The sequence below is a fragment of the Bactrocera latifrons genome, unplaced genomic scaffold, assembly GCF_001853355.1.
Source record: "Bactrocera latifrons isolate USDA-ARS-PBARC rearing strain unplaced genomic scaffold, ASM185335v1 scaffold_60, whole genome shotgun sequence".
In the NCBI taxonomy this organism is placed as follows: Eukaryota; Metazoa; Arthropoda; class Insecta; order Diptera; family Tephritidae; genus Bactrocera; species Bactrocera latifrons.
Window position 1 is genome coordinate 1,201,531 of NW_017537268.1, and position 14,182 is coordinate 1,215,712.

Genomic DNA, 14,182 nt, shown 5'->3' on the forward strand with positions numbered 1-14,182 from the left:
ACGGAAAATATAGTTATCTACAGCGATTTCACTTATTCGAACTCGACAAAATAAATGAATTGTATTTGGTATTCCGGTAGAAAATATTTTCGAAATTCGAATTTCGATTTGAATCAAATCTTAGCTCCAATGAAATTCGGTGGAAAATGTGAATGACGAAATAAATATATATTTATATATACTTTTTTATATGGGGTTTGATGTTTCTATATTAAACAAATTTTAAGTGCATAGTAGATGTGAAAACTTAAATCACGCTAATGAAGAATATCATACTTATATAAATAGAGGGAGATAAATAATGCTTTTGATTGACGATCTCTAGATATGGCATATTTGTAAATGCGCATTTATTTATTTCTTTATATTAAACTGTTCAACTAAATTGTTAAATTTTTATTATTTTGTTCTAGCATTTATTTATTTTTAAACTTTATGTTTGCATTTTCAATCAACCACTCATAATCGTGTACTTTGTCTATATAAAAATACATTATATATATATGTATGTATGTAGTATGTGTGGTATACTTTTCGGCGAATATTTTTTTATCATTACGCTTTTTTATTGTTTTAATGTTGTTTTACATGTTTTCTATTTTCATAAAAACTTCTTAGCACTTTTTTTGTATGTGTGTGAATAAAATCAATATTTTATTATGAATGTATGAACTCTTTACAAGCATTCTCACTAAATTGATTTATATTATTGGTGTTATTGCAGTTTATTAATTCACAATTTTGATTTTCAAATGCAAAAATACCTCTTGGATTTGATCTGGTATCATTGGTAGTTTATTTATTTTTCCTTATTTGCCTTGCCATTTGCATGTACATACATATGTAATTTTGTTATATTGTGGCAATTAATTGTTTTTAGCTTTAAAACTTGAAATACAATTTTTACTTAGTTACAGATTCACAATAAAAAAAATGGTAAATAGAAAATTCTGCTTTAAGCATACGAAGAAGAAACTGAATTAGGGGGCATTAGGAAAGACGTTGCATGCGCTTTTGACCGATGTGTTTGCTTTTAAATTAATTGGGATACTCTGTGTCACATAGTAAATAGTGTTGCGTGGCAAATGATCTTTACTCTTAAATTAGGTTATGTTACAAAGTAAAGATTTACAGTAAGTTCTTATTACAAAATAAAGCAACTTTACATACATACATATTTCTAAAAAAAAAGTAACTTTTAGGGTAAGTAAACTTAGAAAATTCTATTGCAAAGCTTAAAATTATACTCAATTAAAAATATGTTTTTGCATAAACGATGAAGAGGATCGATCATAAGTCAAGTTTTTTTTTAAATTTAAACCATGAGGCAGTAACAGAGATAGGGACAGAGTAACATACAAGGTGGAACTTCGAAAACCAACTCCCTTACTTTTTTCTTTTTTTTTCAAGTGATTTTCAAAGTTCCACGGCAGAATGATAGGACGGACTATTGAAGAGAAAGTGTATGGAGTCCAAGCTGTATGCCATTAGCAGCAGGCAAGCGTGTTAAACGTTCAAAAGCTGGAGGAGAAATTTAGAGTTAGTTATACCCACGAAAGAAATAGCTAAATAAGATAGCACTTTAAAGCGAAATATAAATGAAATATAATTTTTGTTTAAATATACGATGATATCAATTTAAATTTTCTATTACAGAAGAAATTAGAAATATTTAACAAATAAGTTCAGAATGAATACTAATAATAAACCGGATTTGCATTAAAAACGAAAATTACAAACTCACTACGCATTTACTTTGCAATTAAGAAATACTCATCAAAATATAGTAAATATTTAAAAACTTTTTGTTGCATTGAACGAAGCTAATTGATAGAAGATATTATGTTAAATGAAGAAAGGTGTAATGAAGTACGCACATCGCATTTGATTGCAAGATGTGTCGAGCTTGTTAAGCTACTAAATTAAGTAAATCAAAAGCAAAAATGGGTATCCAACGGTTCAGCCAGCTGCTATAACACACATACATACTATACATATAATGGGCTTACATGCATCGCTGCAATTGAGAAAATGGATTATACGAAAGGGAATATATCAGTCGGTGGTTGGAGGAGGTGGAAAGACATAGCAACACTTCTTTGGGGATAATAAGAGAATGGGTAGATGTGAGGAACATTATAGTACTACATATTTACTTGCTTTACAAACTTAAAATGTATGCAAATTTTGTTGGTGTTTATTTTGTGGTTTCATAGATATATGGTTCATATATGATGTTGATATTCTCCTTGTTGTTGGTGGCCTTTTAACATTTTCTCTGCAGTTGTTGTTGTTGTTGAACTAAAGGATGTATTTTCGTACAATGTTATTGTTGTTGTTTTGACATAGTGAATGAGTGGTGGATGTTTGTATGTATGAATGAGAAATCGTGAGTATGTATGCGTATGAAGTACTGCCATTTCGGTCACTACGCATGTGTATGAAAGACGATTTCTTGCTTTATGTTTTTGTTGTTGTTTTTATCTACTTATTTATGTTTTATTGTTTGTATATTTTTTTTGTTTGTTTGTGGTCTTTATGCGGCGATTAGCAGACGCTAAACTGTCCTGCTATTCTTACAACAACTACATTACATTTATGTTTGTTGCTGTTGTTGTTGTTGTTGTCTGATTTGGCTGTCAACCTTTTATTGCTACCGTCGATTAATCAGTCCATTGGGCGGTGCTTGTTGTCCCGCCGTATGCATCAGTTCCAACTCGACCAACAGCGGAAAATGATCCGAGGGTATGTGGGGATGCGGGCAGCCAACAACTTTATTCTCACGCAGCCATTCATTCGAAATGGGACCCAATAAACCGAGCGGCACCATACCTGTTTTAGTATAGAATATATAATCGATGATGCCCTTAAAGTCGAACGTGTAGTTCGTGTGCGGCATTATGTCTTCACTGTAGGCGGAGGCCAATTTGAAGGAATGCGTAAACTCGCTGGTGTCATTCGAGAGTAAGCGTTGCAGGCATAATTTATAGCCCATGTCCTTGAAATCTTGATGGTCCATTGCTACACGTCCCTTGCCGAGAAATTCGATAACACCGGAATCGGGTAAGGAATTGAAATCACCACACAACAATAATTGTACGCTATTCGAGTCATTTTTATGACCGGGTCTGAAGCTGTGGCTCGCCTCATCGATAATAGTCTTAAGTTCATTGCTCAACATCATCGTTTGGATAAGTTTGACATCGCAGAATTCGGGATCCCAGTGAATGTGTGCAGTGCAAACAAGTAAGGGCTGGGAGATTTGTGTCACCTCCGTCATTGGATCCCAAGCATTTTCCTTCACTTTCAGCAATGCTGCCAAACCGATATTGTCTTTCGGCATTACGCGATTCAACATATTGTCCGAGCCCTCAGCATTAGCCATTGCCAATTGATTGAATTCGATTAAATGTTCCTTAATCAATGTGAATCTGTTAGATAATAAAATTAATAAAAATAATTAAATTAAATAAAAATAAATTAGGTCCATAACCTTAAATCTAATAATTTTATGAGTACCAGATTTAACAGTTTCTACTGTAGAGAATCCTACTCTATGTTGTTTTTATGTTTATATCTGTATACACTCACTTTGCAGCTCTAAAGAAAATAGCGCAGCCGTCCACAAATTTACGTTCCATCTCTGACATAGTCTTGGCACGGGATTTCGGCGAGAAAATACCCTCATAACCATCGGCCTTCAGTTCAAGCAGAAAGAAATTATAAAACTGTTCTGTTTCGATTTCTTGCAGACTAATTATATCCGCCGAATAGTGACGGATTTCGTCAAGTATCGCCTTTTTTCTGTACTCCCAACTCAAGGCCCATGATGGACAGTATCCGTACATCTGTCGTGTGGCATATTTGTCGCACAAAACATTATAACACATAACTGTAAAGATGCCTATAACAAATAAAACATAAAATATTCATTTATAGTATGTGTTGTATCCACATACATACATACATATGTATTTACAATATATGTATGTATGTTTTTTATGAGTATAAAAATTATGTAAGATGAGATATAAAGTCTACAAAAGAAGAAACTTACATGCTGGCCTCGATTTGTTCGGTTTAGCTAATGGTATCCATGGACGTTGGGGCGGAGGGGTTACTGAAACTAGAAGTAAAAAATATATATGGAATTTTATTAGACGTTATAAGCAAAGATAGTTTGGGTATCTAAAATAATATACACACAATATGAATAATATAAAATATAAAACCTTATGTTGTTAGTTTATGTTGAATTCATTCAATATTTTTGTAAATTGTTTCCGAATATTTGTAGAGCTTTTTCTACAAAAACTTTTTTTTCTGTTTTAAAAATAAAGAAATTTCGGTGTTCTTATTGATATGTGGATCCAGACCAGATGAATGAGTTAAGTGATGATTCTTTCAGAATAAGAAATGATTTAGCCGACTTTTTTGCAGAATATTGTATGATGTTTTTTCCTTTTGATGCCTTTTGGGGTCGTGAGAAAGAAATACTAAATGGTAAGAGTTATGGCTGATCAATAAATGCCAATATATTCAATATATGTAAGTCTTGAAACGATTTCGGTACCTTTAATCTTCGGCGAATAAGCAAGATTGTCTTCCAATTCAAACGAATTTTGTAAATCGAAGAGCAATTTAGGGCAAACCTTTCTGTCATATTACTCGTGAAACGTAGTTGAGATTGGGTATACAATTATAAAGTCGCAACCGTCATATAATGTATTATATCCCACTTCGATTTGTAACATAAAACTAATTTGTATTTCTAAAAGGTATTTCCTTAAATGTGTGAGAAAAAAATACAAAAGCAGGTGCAGGTGAATATTTGCCGATCATCTGCTACAAAGCTTATTAGATATGAAAATAATTGATAATTGCACATTTCACTTTCTTTGATATAATTAGGTAGCCCGGAATTGGAATGGTGATAGCTAAGTGGATTTGGGTACTTCCACTAGGCACGCAATGCTTTGCTCATGGAATATATAATGAGTATATACAAGCTATGAATGTACAATTGTATGCTTTTTAATTTGCCAGTCTCAATGCGATTTGCACGAAATCGTCGAGGGAATTAAGTAAGCCGTTGGCGTCGTAAACGCCACAACAAACATCTTAGATTGCACTGGATTTATTATTTTGTTTGTTGTTATGGGTGTATGATTAGCTGTGTGTTGTATGTTTGTTGGTATTATGGTATTATGACGTTGGTGGTAGTCAATGAGCAATTGCAAGCGCTACGGTGAAAGTGACCCACAAATTACTTCCGTGTAACTAACAACAACAACTAGACCAATATCAACAGTAGTTAAAAATTATGTTCACATTATGAACGATCATACAATTTTATAAATTTAGATGTGATATACGCTTTACACTTTACCAAGCCCTACTAAATAAATTAGCTTATTTTGTTGCCTTTTACCAACAAAAAAATATACGTGTATTAACAGAAACAGCTAAAATTCATTTGGATTAGGTTCCTGCACGTTCCTACGATTGCCAAGATTTGACATTCACTACTACTTGGTGAGTCCTAGGGCGCTGCATTTAACTAATAAATATGTAATTACTGAAAACATCAGCGTTGCTGCTTTATATTTTCGATGAATAATTAATAATAATAATAATAGTAATAATAAACGTTACATATTGAATTACAATATAATTACGAACGATTAATAAGAATCATCATTATTCTCATAAAAATAGAGATTGAGCACATCAAATACCTGCAAAGCAAAATCGGTTTAATTGGAACAATATGACATAATGTTTTATTTATTATAAGAACTTGAGATGATTTACCATTTTACTCGTCCGGAAATTTCATGGTATATCTGTCAAAATCCAACTAATAGCTAAATGACCATATAATTTTAAAATAATGCGATAATAAAAAAATCTCGAGATGGAGACTTTTTTGACACACGTTAAGCACTATCATAGATTTGAAGTTATTCTAAAGATATTTTTGGGATATGACATTGACCACATTAGAGGCGATCTCTTCCTTTGTACGTGAATATGAACTATCATATTCAAAATCGTACAACCTTTATTTAACAGTAGTGGAAAAAGACTCGAAAAGCTAAAAATATTAATAAGCTACTACCAACTTTCATTACATGATTAAAATAATAATTTGATTCAATCGAATGTTTTGTAACAACCACAAATCGCACAGTTGGTTTTGCAAAATCAATGGAGATATGTCTGTATGTATATATAATTTTTTATAAGCTTGTAAAACTAAAATTTAATTACATCAATTTTCAGGGTTATTTAAAAGTCATTATTTTTTTATAAAAACATAATTGAGCTCCAGCTTAAGTCAGAGCCACAGCCAACTAACTCTACCACAGAAACAAAGGCAAAAAGCAAAAGCAAAAATCTGCAGCTAAATCCGTTACAACTGGCCAATAAAAAGTTGCTAGCAACAGTATATATTAAATAAAACCCAAACACCAAATACATTAACAAAGGCAAAGATTGTAACTGCAAAAAATACCGAAAATAAAGACAACAAAGAGGGAGCTAAAATTAACCGAATCATAAAATCGTAAAAAGTGAAAGTTCTCCCCACTGCCCGGCACCAAGTAAACAGACACACGAGAAGCCAATGTAAACAGAAACGCACTGTTGCGTGGCGTCATCTTGAAATAACATAACCAAAAAAAAAAAAACCCCCCAAAATAAAATAAACATGTAAATTAAGACCGCCTCTCTTGAACATTTTAATATAGTGGTTTTTAGTATTTCCTATAAATACGGGGTTTGTTCTTAATACTTAATTATCACTTGTATTTTTCTCGATGGAGTATAAGAAAGCAAGATTTTCAACTTGGAAATTTACTAAAGTCCACAAATAGGTAATCTGAATAGATCTGAAAAATAGTTAAAAGATTGGATGAAGTAGATGTTACCAATCTTGATGGTATTACAAAATTTAGACAGACCTTTGGATCTATGGTGGACTTCATGTATGTAAGCATATCTTATCATCCATTCCTAAGTGGTAAAACGTATATTTATTAAATGTCACTTATGTAAATGTACCTCACTCTACAAAAGCGAAATACATACATATATTAGTGCAAATCGATCGTCACGACATTTAAAAATCACACTTGCACCTTCAGTTTCTTAGCTAGCTTTGTGCTTAGCGCTAACAAACAGAGCTTCAAGTGGTTTTTTGATATACAATACTGTAGAGAGGAGGTTATTAATGTTAAAAATAGTAAGACTCTTTAATTTAAATTCCGCGCAAAAGCATATACATTCGTCAAAAAATTTTTTTCTGGGTTCTCTAGGTGGCATCTGCGACAAATGTCACATCAAAATAATCATTAGTGTTTAGTATATACATACATATGTACTTGTCTTTCTGAAGTACATAAAGTGCATTTGGCGATTTTTGCGATGAGTGAAATTATTCAATAAAGTTCCATTAAATTTTTTGTGTGGAATCAAATTTCTGATGCCGAAAGGTGCAGAATGTTGGAAAAGGCCTTTAGTGATAGGTAGAAATTATTCAAAGAGTGATTAGAGCGCATTGACGACGAACCACGTCCAGGACGACCATCAACAGCAACTGATAATCAACACGTCAATAAAATAAATGAATTGGTGCTTGAAAATTGACGATTAATAGTCATAGATTTTATTGGCGTCGTCCATTCCGAAGAAAACGTTTTGACTCAATTGAAGACATTAAACGTGAATCGCTAAGCTCATTGAAGGCTATTCCGGAAATTTGGAGAATTGGAAAAAACGTTGCCACAGGTGTATACTGGCCAGAGAGAATTACTTTGAGGGAGCTGACATAGATTTTGAAGAATAAACTAAGAATTTTAAAAGTATGAACAAAGTCTTATTATTATTTTTTTGGTTAAAAAGGGTTTTTGGTTTTATTAAATTAGCTGATACAACAAAGCGATTACAATTTTTGCCATAAATGCACGTCACTTGCACTCTCCCAAACCAAATGCTGATAAAGCAAACTAACATTTAAATATTTACATATGGATGAGCGTACACAACGACGCGGTCGAAAGCCTCCAAAGGCGAAATCAGCTATGGTTGGGTATCTCCTAGTAGACTTGTATGGTTTTCGTGTGTTTGTTTTGTTTCAGCCACTTCAATTTCCACATCGTTAACTCCTGCTGCTCCATTGAGTTTTCGATCGGTTGCGTTGTTGTGTTGCGTCGGACAACGTTCGATCGAAAAAGAAAGTGAATTTACTGCTTCACTGGCTTTTTTATATTGCACAGATATTGACTTATTAGCTGTTGCATTAGGGTAGTTCCAGAAGCGCTCGGAAGTTATTCGCTGAAGCTTATGACTGCTGGTATTGCATTGGTATTCAGCCATATTTTTTTATTTCCAGTAGCGCGGATACGAATTTGTAAGTGTTTTCTCTAAATATTTTATCGACATTATAACTGCATATTATTAGTATTTCTGCGCATCATGTCCATGGCATTGTCGTGACGTGTTATTACTTTTAACTTTTTTAATAAGTCCGTAACCGATTGCATGCAGCACAGCTACTTTATCAGTGCAGGGGTGTAGCGATTCAAACTCGCTTGCTACTTGTGCCGCTATTGCAAAGCTTTGCCACCATAAATAAAACCAGTTTAACTGCATTTTTATGCACACATTTTCATTACACGCGAAACCGTTTGCTGCCAAAAGTTGAACCATAGTGTGCAGCACTTTGCGGAGTCATAGCGACATAAATATGTGTGTGTATGCGTGTGCGCGTGCGTATGATAGCGGTGGCAACAACAAAAACGCCATTGCACTGGTTTTACTGGCGGGCAGAGAAGTTGTTAGTCGGGCGATGCTCGAACATTCGTGAGCAAAGATTGCAAACTGCACCACATCTGAAATGCTATCGCCAGCATAGTTGACAGCGTCATAAGCATCAGAAATACATATCAATCGGGGTTTCAACTTTGCGCCAAGAGTGAAGCTGGCAAAACAAGCAATAATCTGAGTGCTGACAATTCACCTAGCGAGAATGATTTTCAATAAATGTGTATAAATTTTACCAAACAAACTAAATAACAAAAAGGAAAAAATAAAGCAAATCGGTGTTAGGAAAAATCTATTACTTCATGAAAAAATTATGTCAAGTAATTAACGTGGCTGATTGAGGGGACAGTGATACTCGCCTTATACGTGGTTTCATTTCTAAATATCGAGGAATAAAATTTAGTTGCATCTTCATCACTTTCTCCTACTTATGAGAGCTAACTGTGGCTTTAAATTAATTAGAATTTTGTATAATAAACAATTGCTTTTCTTACAGGGTCTAGACAGCTGTTTTATACAAACTACCAGACATATTAAAAGAGTAGTACAAGTGTTAACATTTGCAATGCACCGAACTGGTGTTTTTATAAACACATTTTTGCTGCTTTGGTTTTACAATTTTTATTGATCGACAATTAAAATGACCAACAAACAGGTTATGTGTTGCTTATGCATATGTTATGCATAAATCTCATCATGCGCATACGCTGTCACCCAGACAGTGGACTAGCACACAATTTGCTGCAGATCAATATTTCCGCCACTACACCAGCACGGTCACATATAACATACATACACACGTAGTTGCCGCCCCCACTACCATCGCCATTATAATCTCACTCAGAGTCGCATTGCGCAGGTGTTGTAATCTTCAATTCGCTAGTTGAATTTATTGCCTGCTTTATAGTTTTTTTCCGACAGCTATGTATGTTGCCAAACAAAGCAGGAAAGCTGAATATTTCACAGACGTACAAATATACATACTGCATACGAGTGCATACGTAGACACCATACTTTTTGTTTGTGGAGCTTTTTGATTTTTTCCTTCCTCTTATTGCCATGATTGTCGTAGGCGACACTTTCGGATGATCCACTTTTAAGTACTTTCACTAAATCACTACTCGTTTCGGTGGTGATTCGGTGAATTGGTGTCGCTCCGTTTCACGACATGTTTGTTGTTGTTGCTACTGCTGTTCAAAGTGATATTGCTATTTTATGATGTTATTTTTGCATTTACAAGCAAATAGTTTGAACATTTCCAACAACAAAGTGTACGATTTTCAAGTAAAACAATAAAAACAAATTGGTTTGCGAATTGACGGAAGTATTTACCTTGAGATGCCTACTAAAGATAATGGAATAATGAATCAAATGATTCGTACTTTTATTTAAGGCATTGCCTAGAGTGTTTTTTTGCAAGCGTTTAGTGTATGTATATATTTGCTAGTATAGAATATCACTTAATTGAGGCAACGAGTAAATTGAGAATCAAAAATCATTTTATTATGATGAGCAAATAAATGGAGTTTTGGATTCCGAATTCCAGGATGTATATTTACGAAGATATTGAAATGCGAATCAACTTAAACAAAAGACTTATTATTATTACAATGTGACAAAAAATTACCCGGAAATTAATTATTCATCAATATTTATTTTGTCGCCTTCAAAGTAATCCTCACCAGATGTAATACTCTTATGCAAACGATTTTTCCAGTACTCGAAACACTTTTCATTAGCACTTTTTGGGATGGCCTTCAGCTGCTTCAACGAATTTAGTTTTAGCTCTTTGGTCGACTGAAAAAGGGTTCCATTCCGATGATTGTTGACTTGTTGACTTGTTTGCATGAAAAACTCACAAACCTATGTCTCATTGGCGGTTATAATACTCTCCATGAATATGGGATCAGAATTCGCCAGATCAAGCATGTCCAAAGAAATCTGTTTGCGTTACTCGTTTTGAAAACTTAAAATCCAGTTTTATCGGGACGAGTCGAGCAAAAACGCGTTTCATACCCAAAAATCATTTGAACGGACTCGCGAAAGATGTCGAGCTCACTTGGTCGAAGGTCGTCCAGAACGAGGCATGTCTTCAACGATTTCTCGACCGTCTTTGAATGCTTTGTACCACTCGTAGGCCTGTATTTTTGATAAAATCATCGGAAACCTTTTTCAACATTCGCAACGATTCGGGACACTAAATTTGGTTAGTAATACAAAATTTGAGACAAGTTTTATGTTCGATGGTTTTATGCGATGTAAAAATCGTAACGCACCACTGAGGTTTACCAACTTAAGCAACTACTGTAAGCTAACTGGTTGACAAATCGCGCTCATATTTGGCATAGTAATTAAGAACAGTCCAAATAACTTAACAGACAACATTTTTTTTTTTAATATATACAAATTTAATGACAATATCCGGGTACGTTTTTGTCACAATGTAGTTTAAATACATATCGTAGAACAATTTCTTCAAGAGTATTTCTATAAGACCACAGATTGTGATTTTCTAATATAAGTTTTAATGATGGAAAATGCGCTATTCGGCTGTGCATTTCCATACCAAATTTCGTGAATATACCATATCTTTTAAAACAAATAGGGTTTTAATACATGAACTTAATTTTAGTCGAAAGTCAAATACTAACTATGTTCATAGTGTAAAAATGATTTTATAAAGAACAAGTAGGCAAAGGCTAAGTTCGGGTGCACCTGAATATTTTATACTTTAGCAAATTGCAAGGATCACAGCCGCACTATTGGAATAGCTGCGAAAAAAGGCTCCAACTTCAGAATCGAGAATGGATTACCTCGCACTATTAACATGCCAAATTCTAATTAAATTCTCTCTGGGTTTCATTAAGGTACCTTACATACTATCACCAATCTATTTGGAGTAAAGTCAACCGGAAGATTATATTATGATTATGATTATCAGTTATATGTATAGGTTCTAGGTCACGATTGCACCCGATTTTATACATTTTTAGCATAAAAATACACTGTTATTAGTAGAATACCCTGTCTAATTTTGATTGAGATAACTCACATATTGGCTGGTTCAAAGTCAACCGGAATTTTGCAAATCTTTATATATTGATACGATTTTATCAATTTTTGATATTTAGACATATTATTATCAAATAGGATTATCTCCGAATTTCAATTGAATATCTTACATCTTGACCAATATTTTCGGTCCACATATTCGATACGTAGAAGCTTGGATAGTTTCCGTTCGATGTGGATTTAAGAAATCCGTTATATGGGGTGTGGACAGGATTATCATCCCATTTCATTTATTTTCACTTTATCGTAAGAAAGGTTAGGTTAGATAGCTGATCAAAGACTGTATGTGCACATCTATATATATGTACTCTTTTGTGAAGCCATAGAAAAGAAGACTCCTGTCTTCGAATTTACAATTTAGCGAAACGCTTAGTAGACAATACGAATTTTCACAGGATTCAATTTCCACTCCCGCCAGTTCTGTGGGTTGTTAGAAGGTATTTATTTATAATTTAGCGAAACGCTTAGTAGACAATACGAATTTTCACAGGATTTCAATTTCCACTCCCGACAGTTCTGTGGGTTGTTAGAAGGTACATATGTGAACCAAGGGTCCATGTTTTGACCTCCCAAACGCGAGACAGTCAAGAAGGTAATGTTGAGTTGTTTCCACCTACCTTATAGCATGGACGCTAATGGGGTAATTGCCTGTTAAAAGCCCCACAACTAGGGAGAGGCTAGCCTTTTATTGCGTAATATTACTTTATTGGTTTGGAAGATATATACATTAAATTTATGGCCGCCCACATTATTAGGATTCGTTGTGTCAAATTGGAGTTTTTCATCTAGTTATGGCACTTTATACATTTATTTACAATTTAAACTTCTTATGGGACCAAGGAACTTGTCTACCAAGTTTCATTAATATATCTTAAATTTTTTATTTTTTGGATGGACGGACTGACAGACAGTCAACCGGATTTCAACATTACTCGTCATACTATGCATTTATGCAATATATATAAAAACTCTATATCTCTCTCGATTAGTGATACAAACAATGGTAAGGTGAACGAAACTATAATACTCTGTAGCAGCAAGTTGCAAGAGAATAAAAATATTCACTTTGATTTCCAATAAATACATATTTTCCATAAAAAAGAAATATAGAGCGCCGCAATAAATATATTAGGCGAATTAAAATACACGCGTTATTTTGAATTGATCGTTTCAATAAAAATGATACCGTAATTCAGCGATGCGACAGCTGATGGAAAAGACGAAGTCTAGTTTAGAAACAGGACTTCGCATTCTTAACTGGGGCCCTCCACAGATTAGTTTCAGTAGGTTAGATCAAAAATGGTACAGCGAAAAAAATTTCAATTCTTTTCGTCTGCCATGACACTGCATGCGAGGCGTGTAAAAAACGGTTTATTTGGGCATAAAATGAAATGTGGGCTAATTACGCGAATTGTCTAATAGTGAAGTCTTCTTCAAATCACAAAATATAATACTAATAACAAATATAAGCCGTGGAAAAGAAAAAAGTCAAAAACCAACACGATACGGCACTGGAAACGGAACCAACAACGCGCCATCAAAACATAAACGAAAATCGCGAATAAAAAAGAAAACAACTTTAAGTAAAGTAAAACAGAAAAAAGTAACCGACAGACAGTTAAAGTGTTTCGTAACCGAAGTAACAGTTACCATTTATTATTCGGACTGAAACGCGGGCACCAAAAAAGCAAAGTTAACAAAAAAAATCTCAACGGAAATACACCATTACTTACGTTGGGATGTATGTAATCGGCTATTTATAACAGATTTACCTAAATATCTGCACTTCACACATTCATGTTTACATGCTTACATATGCTTCTGTGAAAGCTTGCAGCTTTATGGGTATGACTAATTATGAAGCCGAAGTGAAGTAGGGTACTTTGTCTATTAAGCAACAACACAGAGCAAACCACGAACACCAAATTTATAATTAGGCAGACGAAGTGTTGGAAAGGGAATTAATCAAAGATGATGTAAAATATTAATACAAATATGTAGTTTTTCCTTTTGTTGCTCCAAAGAGGTGTCTCGGATAGCTGTCGTGTGACATTTGCATATAAAAAACAATTTCTTTTCATACATATGTATGGTATGTACGTGTTGGCTCCAATATTCATCGGCGGCATATGCTTTTAGTTACGCAAATCATTGGAAATGTTATGAACGACATTATGAAGAAGTTTTAAATATCGGGTGATTTTTTTGAGGTTAGGATTTTCATGCATTAGTATTTGACAGATCACGTGGGATATCAGACATGGTGTCAAAGAGAAAGATGCTC

The 14,182-nt window shown here is 33.9% G+C and overlaps 1 protein-coding gene across 6 annotated transcripts in view; it reads right to left on the reverse strand.

Moving 5' to 3' along the window:
• Nucleotides 1-1,235: 1,235 nt before the first annotated feature.
• LOC108975026 (CCR4-NOT transcription complex subunit 6-like) overlaps nt 1,236-14,182 on the reverse strand; it is a 41,157-nt gene continuing 28,210 nt past the window's right edge. For all 6 annotated transcript variants that reach the window (XM_018943243.1, XM_018943238.1, XM_018943239.1 and 3 more), the window contains 3 exons: nt 4,058-4,126; nt 3,592-3,904; nt 1,236-3,431 (listed from right to left, as the gene is read on the reverse strand). In XM_018943243.1, coding sequence (XP_018798788.1) covers nt 2,654-3,431; nt 3,592-3,904; nt 4,058-4,126 — 1,160 coding nt within the window. In that variant the 3' untranslated portion in view covers nt 1,236-2,653. The remainder of the gene's footprint in view (nt 3,432-3,591; nt 3,905-4,057; nt 4,127-14,182) is intronic.